We start from the raw sequence: 14,442 nt of genomic DNA on the forward strand, positions 1-14,442 counted from the left end.
TTCTTTTTTTTTTTTTTTTTAAGATTTTACTTATTTATTTGACGGAGAGAGAGAGTGAGAGAGAGAGAGCACAAGCAGGGGGAGAGGGAAAGGGAGAAGCAGGCTCCCTGCTGAGGGAGCCCAATGCAGGGCTCAATCGTAAGGTCCTGGGATCATGACCTGAGCCGAAGGCAGACGCTTAACCGACTGAGCCACCCAGGCGCCCTGAAATTCCTAAATGGTCTTTCTGATGAAAATAACTGAACTTCTGGAACTGAAATATTAAAAAACATGTTTGTTGTTGTTGTTATGTCTCTTATGTCATCTTTTTCTGTTATCAATCTACCCTTTCATCTCATTCATTTATAGGAGAAGCCAGGTCATTTATCCTATTGATGATCCTACGTTCTGGATTTGACTGGTTGTTTCCCTGTGTATTATCTAACATGAAATTGTTCCTTTACCCTCTGTATTTTCAGTAAACTGACAGTTTCATGTAGATATTTAACTAGATTCTTGTTAAAAAAATTTTTTTTTGATAGGACTACTTCAGAGGTGGGGCCATAGTACTGTATCACATCACGAGGCACATGACTGAGAGCCACATTGTCAGTGATATACTAGAATATCTGTGCGTTCAAGTGGTATCAGCCTGATCCCTCCATTATAAAGTTCCCCATCAAGATTTCATATAAACGTTTTAACAGCCTTGGATGATCATTACACAGATCCATTATTTTATTAGAAATCTAAATTTATTGGCTAGAATTCTTTAAAAAAAAAAAAAAACTTTCTCAATCAAGTATTTGGTCTACTTGAAATAGAATTCATAAAGGAAAGATAGCTAAATGCCCGAATCCTTCCTTCACTTATTAACTATCAGAGTAGTAAGATGGTGTCCCCAGCAACTTACAATAATGACCGATATGTTTTTTAAATATTATTATCCATGAATGAGTCAAAGAATAAATCATAATGGAAATCAGAAAACATTTAAACTAATGATAACAAATATATATCAAAACACAAAGGATTCAGCTAAAGCAGTACTTGAAGGGAAAGTTATATAGCTTTAACTGCTTGCCTTAAGATGAGAAAAGGTTCAACATTAAATAGACAAAGTTCCAACCTGAAATGTAAGAAAAAAAGAACAGAATAAAAACAAAGAAATTTGAGGGAAAGAATTAAAGATAGAAACAGGAAAAGGAAAGGAAATATACAAGAGAAAGAGAATTCAACAAAGCCCAAAACTGGTTCTTTGAAAAGATGAATAAAATTGACAGATCTCTGGCACAAAAGAAAAAAGAGAAGGCACAAATAAACATTACGAATGAAAAGGGGACGTAGCTATAATGCTATGAAGTTTAAAACAGATATTAAGAAGATATGAAGTAGTTTATACCCAACATTTCGAAAACTTAGATAAAATATTAGAAAACAGAACTCACAAAAACTGACTCAGAAAACACTCAATAGTCATGCAACCATTAAAGGAATTGAATCAGTTTAAAATCTCCCCACAGAGAAAGTACCTGGCCCACAGAGCCTGTTTTTAGGTAAGTTCTACCAAAGTTCAAGGAATGCACAATTCAAATAGTACTGATTCTAGAGAACAGAAACATAGGAAATATTCCCTAATACATGTTATGAGGTTAACATAATTCTTTTTATCAAAGCCAGAGAAGGAAAGCAAGCAAGAAAAATCACTGGCCACAAAAACAAAAGTCTTAAGAAAAAAATTAACAAACTAAATCTAGCACTGTAGTAAAAAGAAAGTATATCAAAATGAAGTTTGACTTCATCCCAGGGATGCAAGACTGATCAAATATCAGAAAGATCAATTAGTGCAATTAACCACATCAATAGATTCAAGAAGAAAATCATATACATTTCACTGGAGCAAAAAGAGTTTATCACCTGAAACTCCATTTCTAGCTGTTTACTTTAGAGAAACTCTTATACACATTCCCAGGAGACACAAGAATGTCCACAGCAGCACTGAAGATAATTGAAAAAAAAACTGGAAAACACTCAAATATCCAACAGCAGTAGAATGAATAAATGCACTGTGGTAGTTCTTAACCATGGAATACCACACAGTAGTGAAGACAAAAAAACTATAGCTACACTTATCAAGTTAGATCAAAAGCAGACAAATCACAGAATAGTTCATATAGTATGATCCTAATCATATAAAGTTATAAGACAAGCAAAACTAAACAATTTTTTTTTAAGGAATTTATAGTTTAGGAATACATAGATTGAGATAAAACTCAAAGAAAGACAAGGCAGTGATTAATACAAAATGCAGGACAGTGGTTACCACAGGCTGAGAGGAGAGAGAGGTTGGGAGTAGGGCTCCTATGGTCCTGGCAATATTCTGTTTCTTAAAGCCAGGTGGAGGCACCAGGTGCCCATTTTATCCTTGGTCTTTAAACTGTACATAGACATTGATAATTCTTTTTTTATTTGTTCCATATTTCACAAAAATAAAAAAAAATGAAAGTAGAGGTATGCTGATGCCTATTTGGATTGAAATAATTTCTGCCAGGAGCTGCTTGCCTGACTCACAAGATTCCCAGGGGAACTGGAGTTGGATAGCTGCTTTCCTGCCCATTTCCCGATCAACTGCTAATGAAGCAGCTGAAAAGCACTACAAAAGCTGTGGAAAGTGCTACAGATTTTGTTTCTTCCCCAACTCTGCTGAATCAAAAAATTGAGTGGTGTTGGTGGCACAATACGGTGAATGTGGTTAGTGCCACTTGAACTGTATACTTGAAAATGGTTAAGATGGCAAATTTCATGTTATATGTATTTTACCAGAATTAAAAAAAAAAAAAATTGAGAAGTAGTAAATAGAAGGCAGGACCAGGCATCAGGCATGGATGAGGTGCCAAGCAGATATCCCAACACAATCTCAGTTTTGAATAAAATAACTTTCAAGATATTAACTTAAGGATGGAATATTACCAAAATAAGCTTGCCGATAGTGTCAACGGCAAGCCTCGGTACTTAGGTACCTAATAAGGACTTGGGGCAAGAACATCAGGATTGAAATGCTATGCAAAGATCTCTGACCAAAGGAAGAGGTTCCTATAGTTTCTATAGTGAAAGCTGCGCCGTAACATGAGAAGATTTTAGGGAATCTGTTCAGCTCAGCTGTTAAGATAGCTAAAGGGCTGTGAACACAGCTTGTTTTAAACCATACTTCAGGGGCGCCTGGGTGGCTCAGTCATTAAGTGTCTGCCTCTGGCTTGGGCCATGATCCCAGGGTCCTGGGATCGAGCCCCGCATCAGGGAGTCTGCTTCTCCCTCTCCCACTCCCCCTGCTTGTGTTCCCTCTCTCACTGTGTCTGTCAAATAAATAAATAAAATCTTAAAAAAAAAAAATAAACCATACTTCAAATATTACCAGTACCTGCTTACAAGAAGTGATTTATTATATAGCTATGTTCGGTAAAAAAGAGTTTTATTGTAAGGAAGCATGATCTACACATCTAGCTTTTCACAAAAGCCTATTTTCTAACAGAAACAGGCTGTTCTGTGCTGCCCAAGGAATGAAGTGCCATCATTGGGAGACACAGAGAATATTCTAGGGGGAACTTACTAGGCAGATTCGAAAGAATGCCTGAGTCTGCGTGGACACGGCCAGAGCTGAGAATGCAGCGTAGGCCTCCTTGACCCCTTGTTCTGTGTTCTTAGGGCTCAATGGGTGTGCACCCCGTAGCCCAGGTTGTGCAGTGCACAACCCCAGGGGGTATTATTCATGCGCTTGTAATAAGAATGGCGTTGCCTAGAGCTCAGCAACACAGTGGCCCCACCCATAGATATGCGACACTGAGCCAGGAACTACTCAAATGTCACAGGATAAACACCTTTCCTCCTCCAAGAACATTAATGATAGCAAAATGTAAGTAATACAAAGCATTATGTTTATATTAAAATGAAGATGGCTATATTTTCTCTATATACAAGGGATTCAATCTAAAATTCACATCAGCTAAAATATTAGACTTCTAAGAAGCTTCATGTTTTCAGGGGGCCATGTGGGCTACATTCCCAAATCCCTGGTAACCAGCCCTTGCTGGTAGGGCTACATCTATGAAACAGGTATTTTTTCTCTGACATTCAGGGGAAAATAAACTCTCACTATAAATTAAAAATTGTTACCGATTTTCTTGCTTATCAGTATAACTAGAATGAATCTGGGGATCCAAATTTTGGCACATGACTTTTGCAAAACAATAATCCGATCATAAAGAGCTGGAAAGGTTAAATGCTACAATTACTGTTTCTTTAGCAGCAATATTATGCCCACTATAAAAACTGATTCTAGGTAGATCCATAATACCAGCTTTTTGTATTTGGTTGAGTTCTGATGTTATTCATCTGGCATTGAAGCCAAATCAATTTGCATTGAAAATTATTTAAACTCATCTTGCTGTCTGGGCAAGAAAATTATTTGTAAATGACACCTCTTGAATTAAGAGTCTTTTAAACACAAACCAGATCCAATAACATACAATGCAAAACTAGACAACCCACAAGCTCACATTGTAGAATACAGTAGATGCAACCTACAAAATGATAGGTACACGCTGATAACATTTTTGTAAAAAATACACAAATATGGCATGCATACAAAAGTACTAAAAGGACATATACCCAAATGTTGAAATGATTATCTTTGAATGAAAGGTCATTTTCATTTTATTCTCTTTTGTGCTTTCCAGTATTTTCCAAATTCCCTGCAGTTAGCATTTTTACTTTGGTAATTAAAAAAAAAAACAAAAACAAAACCTTACAGTTAAGTGAATACAAGCCAGGTATTAGAAATAGTTTTGGATAGGAGAAAGTGAGGATGAAGATACCTGTGAATAAGACGTCTCCACCATCTAAAGTTGCGTTTTCATCTTTCATCTCTACTAGATTGAGCTGAAGTTTTTCTAATGCTTCTTTCATCATGTCAGCCTGGTGAAAATAAAATTATTCAGATTGACACCCCACCATTTTCTAACAACAAAACTAATCATCTAAAACTTCTGAACACTGATTCATGCTCTTACATACACTAGTGCACACACACACACACACACACACACACACCCTTGTGACTATATGAATATACGTAGTGTAATTTGGACTTGCAATGACCATTTGTAAGAGAATAAATTTTCTATTAGAAATTGTCCATTATGTCTCTGTCTAGTCTATGCTAAAGTCAATATTATAGTCCCTTTTTCTGTTGGAGTCTGACTGGTTAGGACACTGTTGGAAGACGGGCTAGTTAGGGCATATGGGTCAAGAAAGGTGGAAGGCAGAACAAATCTTCCTATTCTTGCCAGAAAGTACAAGATTTAATTTTAAACCTTAAGTCAGTCATAATTGCATACATTGAGTAATATATGGAAGAAATATCAATGACAATAACCAGTTACTTGAAATCTCAGCCCACAGGACATTGTTTTCTGTTCAAATATTTTCTAAGATGTCAGAACATCTAAGGCTTCTCTGTAAGTCTGAACTGCTAATTAAATTTAACCTAGTCCCCTAGGGGTGATTAACAAATACAATAATTGCAATCACACCAAAGAATACTTGAAAAATGAATTTCAGGCCTTTCTAGGATTGCAGGGTATAGTCTAAAGCACAGAGATATTCTGGGCTGAATTAGGGAATACTTCCAGTGAGGTTTATTTTTAATGCAAGAAAAAGATTTAAGGCATAACAAATGCCCTTTGAAATTCAGAGTTTAATTCAAATCCTTCCAGCAGCTCAACAATTTAAATATTTGTGAAGGTCTGTAAACCTCTGACATGGTGAAGACATACATTGAGCAAACATGAATAGGGGCGAAAGGAAAAACAAGAGATCGCATGATACTGAGAAAAGGAGGTAGTTCTGCTAAACTACAGCATGCCCAGGACACATACAGAATTGTCAATGAAGAATTTAGGAGACACAACTACAGCAGAGTAACTTCTAAAGTAATAAAAATATGGAAATATTCTGACAACAAGCCCGACATTCATGCAGTCAAGAAAAAAAAGAGGATACAAATTAAAATAAATATATCATCTCATCCTTGTCCTGGAACATGTAAAAATTCCACAAACCAGAGTGACTCAGAACAATAAAAAATTATTTCCATGGACAAAATGGTCTTCATGTTGTAATAAATATATCTAGTGTTCTCTTTTAACAGCAGAATAGGTTTTTCTATGTAACAGGAAGGAGAATCATTACTGTAGCATAAAAAAAGAAACAAAATACCATTCACCATGGCTTGTTGGGCTACAGTGAACCCAAGAAAACACAACTGTTTCCTTCTGGCATCTGCTTCTGGGTCTATGGAAAATTCTCTGAGCTTGGAGAGAGATCTTTAGAATGCAGCTACTGTACCTTTTGTCTCTCTTATGATGCTACTGCTTCTACAGTAACTTAACATTTCAAAGATTACCAGGAATACAGCAATAACATGTATTTTGGTCTGAAAAATGTATATTTAACTTTGTTTAATTCTTAAGAGTTTCAAGAGGAACTTTATTCGATTCTCAGGAGTTCAAAGAGAACAGAAGTAGGGAGGCTAATATATACCAGTTTCAGAAACACTGTATTTCTTTAAAAGTCCTGTGTCTTTCAAATTAAAGTTTTAGAGGATAAAATGCTTGTGGCTTCTTAAAAGTTAAAACAGCTGCATCAATACGAAAAAACTGGCTTTTGCGCAAGGCCCGTTAATTATTTTTCTCCTTAAATATTCAGTCACATCTATATAAACAAAGTCATCAGGATAGGTCCATAACACAAACATTGATGATACCATATTACTTTCAGAGTTAAGGGTATGGACACGTTTAAAAATTTGTTAAATGTCAAGTAAATAGTTCTCAGAATTGTAGAACCATATGGCATCAAATCGGCAATGTTAACTCCAGGGAAATTTCTGGAGAAGAAACAAGAGAGGCTGAACCCGGAGGCTGTCCACTGAGAACCACAAACTCTTGGCATAGTGGTTCCATGAAGCAGACAAACAGCTGCAAACAAGGCCCAGTATTGCCCTGACACACGGACCCGGAGCAAGTCAGTTATCCTGGCAGTTAGAACACTAAATATAACTATAGAAGTGGGAATTTTTGTAGGAAAAGATCCAAACCATGAGCCCTCAAAGAAACTGCCCATTCTGCGGTTACATAGCCATGGTTAATGTTGACTTAATTAACTTTCAAGAGGAAAAAAAAAAAAGACCAAACAACACACCCCCACCTTTCACTGAGACACTAATGTTGCAGAGTGGAACTTAGCATTACTCAGGGTGGGGAGAAACTGCCAGACAAACAGCATTAGTTCTAAAGGTTGAGTTGAATAGTCCACTTTAGCTCATGAAATTAGAAATAAAAGGGTAAATCAGAGAAACAACCTTAATTAATTTAAAACCTACTGATATTATTTTCATACTCTAAAGATTGGCAAGGCCTTTCTTCCTCCCCTTTTCACTCGGCATACACTTTGTCTCATTCCTTTACTTTGTACTCCCATTTCTTTTTGCCTCCTCTTTGCTCCTCCCACCCTTTGCTAAAGATTCCTTCCCTGACCACAGTGGGTTCAGACCACTTCTGCGGCTTCCAACCATCCAACCCACATGTCTTTCTCAAGAGCTGGTACTAGTTTTGAAGTCATTATCTTTTCCTTTTCTTCTTCCTTCCCTCCCCACCTCCTTTTCCTTCCTTCTTTTTTTTCCCCCTGGAGTACTATTGTCAAAAACTAGAGCTCTTGGGGCTACAGAGGCAGAGGCACTGCCCTGGGAATATCTGCATAGTGTACTGTTATCCTCAAGGGCCTGGAATTTAAATCCCGCTCGGCTACTTATTAGCCAGTGACAGCTTGTTTAACTTTCTGGGCCTCAGTTTTCCCATCTTTAAAATGGGTGGTTAGTTATAGTAGTACCAACTTCCTTGGCTCCCCCTGATGATGAAATACATGTAAAGCACTTAGTACATTATTATTCTCAATAAATATTAGATAGGACTTCTATCATTTTGATGAATATCAGCTTATGTGGACCCAATGATAAATACTTGTGCTATGAAACTGATCCACAAAAGAAAGCTGTTGCTTTTTCTTACATTTGGACAAGTTTCTTATGTTTTACCCCATGACAGATCCCATCTGCTTTCCAGTGAATTAAAATTACAGTCTTTTCTGCAAAGCCAATGTAAAGTTAGAGCACAAACACTGAAGACACACTGAAATTTTAAACCATGCCAGTTTGATTTCCTGCCAGCTCCTGGAATCTGTCAGGCTGTGTTGTAGATTCCTTGTATAATCTCTACTTTAAAACAGCCCCCTGGACGTAATACGTAAGGTGGGAAGTGGGCCTGTCTGGTAAGACGTCCCACAGGACTCAAAGGAGCGTCAGCCAAGATGATACAGAATGATTACAGTTCCTGAAGATAGGACCACTCTAAAGGACTCAGTCTAAAGAATTCCCTCTCTTTTTCAATGCCTGGTCCCTTTTCCTATATTTCCTGTTCCTCTCTCTTCTCACCTTCTTTCACAGCCCTCATTTCTATTCCCTCATTTGTCCTTCATGTTTACATCATCACCCTGTCTTCTCATTTCACTCTTTTTGGGTTCTCACGGTGAATGGAAGAATTGAGGATTTGAACTATTAGGTATGTTACTTGGGATGAGTTATACTTTCTGAGCCTCGATTTCCTAATCCACAAATGGGATAGTGTCTTCTCTCTAACAGGGATTATGTAACAAATAAACTAGTACATAGTGCCTGGCACATTGTACTCAAAACCAGTGGTTGCTGATGTTATTGTTTTGCCCTAAATTAACTCAGTGCTTGGTTTGGATTCTGGCTACCTTTCAAAAAGAAATAAAAGACAAAAATATACCATTTGATTCCAACTCTTCTCTTCTTCTTACAAAATTTCCCCCAAACACAAAATACTAGAACAAGTATAAAACCTTACACACTTTTATTGGGAAGTTATATTCATGGTAGCTTGCAAGAGCACTGTAATTAGTTCAATATTCTTTGCTTAGATGCCAACATTTTCCAGTTGACCCTGTCCAAAGTTGCCTTTGCTGCCTATTTTCAACTACGTCCACTTTGAATGTTTCACATCCTCACTATGGATGTCATGAATGTGCTCACAAGGGCTGATGAACAGTTTTGTGGTGTGGTTCCATTAAGAGTCTGCACCAACTTGTTTGCCAAGCTGCTTTCCTTTAGCTGCTTCTGCTCAGTGGGGTGCCAGATGTTATGACTATAGATGAGGACCTTGGCATCGGCTTGTCTGTGGCCGATATGTCTCTGTCCCCCACAGACATGTGTTGGGAGCTGTGCTATCAACACTATCGCCACTAGGTTTTCAAAGCCCATTTCAATGTTCCATGTCCCTTTATTACTCATCATATTATAAGAGCTTTGAAATTATACCATCATCCTATTCATACTCCATCTAGCTCTTAAAAGCTGAATAGCAGCAACATGGCTTTGTTGGTCATCAAATAGATTCATTTTCTCAATTTGTTGATTTTGTTTTGCCTTTTAATGTTAATTATCTTGTAGATAATGCTGAGAAGCCACTCAAGAAGCTGATGTGATATCTATCATATCAAGGCACAGCTGGCTTGAAACTTGTGGGTACATCAAAGTTACACTGGGTTGTCCCTGGTCACACTCAAAAGTCCACATTTCATTGGTACCACTTCAATGTTCTTTGTTAATCAGCACATCTTTGATCCTGTGGCTACTTGGAATAGTGTACGTTTAGCTGATTTTATAACAATACTTAATGTCTCTATCATGCTTTTATATATCTTTTCTCCTTTAATCAACATTTCAGTTCAACAAACATTTAGTAGATGCCAATTTTTAAAAAAAAAATTCAGGCTAGAAATATTTAGAAAAACACAAAAGCACAGTCTCTGTTCCTGGAAAGATAGCAAGTCATTGGGGAGATATACTTTATGGATATATAGTGATAATAAAATGAAATACTTGTGATGGTAGTAAGGGTAAGCACTAGTATACCCATTTTACATATGAGTAAACTGAGGCTAGAGGAGGCTGACTGATTTGCTGAGTCAAGCCTCCTGAGCCCATGCTCATGCTCGTGTTCCTATTCACTGCACTGTGTGATTATGATTTTCCTGAAGTCTCATAACAAAGCAAAGCCCACATCAGAATTGAAGCTCATGACTTCTGTTTTCCAACTCTGTACATTTAAGTCCACTTGGTATTACAAGATCCTTTTCCAGGTGACTCCAGATTCCACGATCTCTTCATTTCAGAGATGAGTGACATTTTTATATACTAGGGCCTTAGGATGCTAAGGTATAATATAATTAAAATGCTAAGTAATATGAACAGAATGTATAAACCACATCAGGAATGCTCACCAATGACAGCCTGCATATGAATTACCCTCCTTCAACTTTGGGATGCCTGAGGTTTGTTCAGTGGTTTATTCCTTAACTTTACCGCATGTGCTAATTAAATTACTAAAACTAACCAGACCTACCAAAAACAAAACAAAAAAAAGATCAAGGAGAGGCTTAACATACTAAATGACACAGTCTTAAAAATTCCTAAGTAAAAGCATATTGGAATCCTCTTCTATTGTAAGGACAAAACTCTTAGGAGGAATTTAATTAGCAATGATAACAGTAAACATTTATGTAGTCTTCCTATGTGCCAGACACTCTCTTAAGAACTCATATTTAACTAATCTAACCCTCATAATCCAATGAAACAAGTACAAGCATTATTTCTGTTTTAGAGATGAGGAAGCCGAGGCACAATATGTGACTCACGCAAGGTCTTACAGCAGCAGAGCTGAGATTTGAACTCCGAGAACTTTACTCTGCAGTTTGTGTTCTTTCCTATACAACTTGTCACTAACAACAAGATAATTTATATGTCTATTATGTCGTCAAATGAAAATAAATATTAGAAAAGATTGTGAGCATCTATAATACTCTTAAAAACAGGTTATGTTCACTTTATTTGAACAAAAATGTATATTCAGACATTCTGGAGGAACGGGAGTTGAGGGGGGAGAGGCTATAAACTGTGGCAATGTGAACTTACATCTGGTTTCTAAAGACCCTAAATTTTGTTTTCCTAAGCATATACAAACTAATGAATTTTGGGAGCCACTACTTTATCCTTCCAATTTCTAGATCAGATTATGAGAAGGAGTTATTTGCAGAGAAATCTTCAGACAGTCAACAAATGTATCTTAATTACGGTTAAGATTATAAAAGCACATGGACATAAAGACACACACCAAACCATGTCACCATACACCAATTCAATCAATTGGGAAAGATTCTGAGAATATACCACATTGGGAAGTATGGAGGAAGAATTCTAAGATGCCCAAGACTGCCACCACCTGATGCATATGCCATGGACAAATCTCTCCCTTTGTGTCAAAAGAACATATAAATATGATGAGATATCACTCCTGTGATTAGGCATGTTTTATGCCACAAGTAAAGATATTTTGCAGATGCAGTTAAGTCTCTAATCAGTTGACTTGAGTTAATCAAAAGGGAGATTATCTTGGGTAGGCCTGACCTAATCAAGTGAGCCCTTAAAAAGAGATGGAAGAAGTCAGAGAGATGTTGTCCTATTAGTCTGAAAAAAAGCAAACAGCCATGGTGGGAACTGCCTATAGAGGGATGCCTACAGAGCATCCTCTAGGAACTGAGAGCAACTCCTAGTCAATAGCCAGCAAAAAAACAGGGACCTAATCCTACAACCACAAGGAACTGAATTCAGCCTACGACCTGAATGAGCTTGGAAGAAGGTCTAAGCTCCAGATCAGAACAGAGCCCAGCCAATAACCAGGCATGCCATGTCCAGACTTCCAATCTGCGAAAGCTGTGAGATAATAAGTAGGTGTTCTTTTAAGTTCTATGTTATGGTAAGTGGTTACACAGCAATAGAAAACTAATACAGAAAGCCCCAAATTTAAACATATTTTATTTTATAAATTTATTTATAAAGGCCTTTGCTCAGAAGCAAAATGTTGAGCTAAATGCTTACTTCCAAGTTGTTTGTTCAGAATATGGTGCAAAAGTTCTTAAGATGTTCCTAAGAAATTTCCAAGAAAACAATGTTTTACTTGAGTTTAAAGTCCCAGATCCACTAACTTCCTTAATTTATTATTTACTGAAATGTTGTACAGTTATATTTTAAAATATGGAAAACAAGTTGCAATACTGTTTTTTTTTTAAAGTTACAAATCTAATACATTGCTCATAGAAGTGAAAATTATAAAAGCATATACTTTTATATACTTGAGCCACCTCAATCCTATTCTGAGTTTCATTCCTTCAGTAAATATCAAGTGTCTGTTCTGAGCTCTTACCATGATAGACAGTGATCAGTGGTCATCAAAAAATAGATATGACCCCTGCTATATAGTGCCTTTAGGGTAACAGATTCACCCAAGTCAACAAAAAGTTATACATTATGATAAGGACTATGCAAGAAAACAACAGTGTGCTTTGAGAACTAAGAAGGGTGTCAAGGGGGTCAAGGAAGGTCACTTTGAGGAAGTAACATTTAAATTAAGAAATAAAAATGTTAATAATGGTTATCTATTCCTGCTGGTGGGTCATCTGCAAGTCTTCCTTAGAAATAAAACAGGTTTCTGGATGATTCTCAGATCAGAAACAGCTCCCCTTAATATATGAAAAATCAATTAAGGGCTTTCTGTGTTAGGAAAATGGTCAATAGAACTGGAAATTATTTATTACATTAAAATCTTCAAAAGTTATCAGACAGAGTCAAGTAAATGTCTGGGAACTCATGATATTCACAATGGCCAACATGTATGAAAGTTTTATAACTACCTCATTCATTTTCCTTTTATTGAGCTTTAATAATAATAACTGTTGCATGAATAAGATCTCTGAAACATTTCCCACACACTGTTAAATATCCATTGCATTTTCCCCACTGATTTCTTAGATTTCTAAACTTATTAGTTTATCTCTAGTGATACGGATTTCTAACTGTATTAGTTTATCTCTAGTGACAAGTTCTAAAAATTAACCAGGATATTTAGCATCTTGGTTTCCATATTTGTAAAATGAGGGGGTAGAGCTTAAAAAGGAAGTCATTTCCAGCTCTAGATTTCAAAGAGTTGTAGTTTCAAAATGGTTTTTGGCATTCATAAATGTGACTCTAACTGTAATTCTATTTCCCTCCAAGAGAGTTTACCGAAAACATCCCAGATGGTTATTCATGCGTAAAGTATTCTGATGTTTAATGAAATTCAGTCAGAAGCAAGAAGCTGAATATATGGATGGGGAGGAAGAGATGGCAAACCCAAAAGTAGATTAAAAAATCCGAGTAGGATTAAACCCTCAGAAACCAACAGAAGGATTCTGTTGTAGTGGGAGAAACTGTATCTAGAAAACAAGGTGTGTGAGTGTCAACACTAACTTATGATACTTTGTGTGTGTGTGTTTTTAGTGCTGCTAATTACCTGCCAACAGTGATAATAATTACACTATGTAGAGCATCAATAATTTTCTTATGAGAAAACAGCTATCAGGCCCTGCTTAGCTGCTAACCTCTACATACTTTCTCATATCCACATGTAGTAGAGGAGACTTCATCAACTTTGGGTTCATCTCTCCACAGTTCCCAGGATCAATCACCATCTGAAAAAGGAGGGTCTAACAAGCTCCATGCCAATCCTCCTGAGACTCAGCATTAAGTCATTCTTTATGCTTTGTTCCACTTTAGACCATATACCTAGGTGTTATGTTGGTTCCTTTTCCTGGGAATCCTGTTCTAGTAGCTTATCCCAATCTCTTCCTATGAGTAGGAGCCCTCTCTGTGCTCTCTCTAAAGATCTGAGCCTTTATCCTACAACCCTGCAACTACATGCAAGTGGGGCTTGTCATCTGTCTCCATCTCCTCAACATAAAACCAGTAACCCCCAGGGCTGAGGAATCTGCCTCTAACTACTTATAACTCTGGTCCTCTTTTACTATATTAATACTACAGACTTAATGTATCATCATTAATAACATGTAAAATTTATTAAGCTCTTCTAAGTGCTCAGCATTGTGCTAAGTGATTTTACATGGGTTACCTCATTTAATAATACCATATCCCTTCAGGTACCTCCTAGTCTGAATCAGTCATGGCAGTTCCATCCCTCTTACCAGGGATTGGCACAAATAACCTAATTTTGGCCACTGAGGAAAGTCCATTGAGAGGTTCCTGGAGGTATAGAAAGAAATGTAATCCCACCTCTTCTTTTGAACATTGTCCTGTCTGGATATGGTAGCTGGAACTGATTCTGGTCTGAGAACACAACCATTATCAAGGATGACGGGGCAGAAAGATGGGAAGAACTGGGTCCTTGATGACACTGTTGAGCTGATGAATCAATCCTGGAATCCTGAAGTTCTTGGCAT

General features: G+C 37.0%; 1 protein-coding gene across 4 annotated transcripts in view; it reads right to left on the minus strand.

The window, feature by feature from the left end:
• DDAH1 (dimethylarginine dimethylaminohydrolase 1) overlaps positions 1 to 14,442 on the minus strand; it is a 123,060-nt gene that overhangs the window by 34,167 nt on the left and 74,451 nt on the right. For all 4 annotated transcript variants that reach the window (XM_081818695.1, XM_081818692.1, XM_081818694.1 and 1 more), the window contains one exon: positions 4,851 to 4,950. In XM_081818695.1, the coding sequence (XP_081674821.1) occupies positions 4,851 to 4,944 (94 nt within the window). In that variant the 5' untranslated portion in view covers positions 4,945 to 4,950. The remainder of the gene's footprint in view (positions 1 to 4,850; positions 4,951 to 14,442) is intronic.

The sequence above is a fragment of the Leptonychotes weddellii genome, chromosome 4 (genome assembly GCF_054177405.1).
Source record: "Leptonychotes weddellii isolate Sample4059 chromosome 4, ASM5417740v2, whole genome shotgun sequence".
Lineage (NCBI taxonomy): Eukaryota > Metazoa > Chordata > Mammalia > Carnivora > Phocidae > Leptonychotes > Leptonychotes weddellii.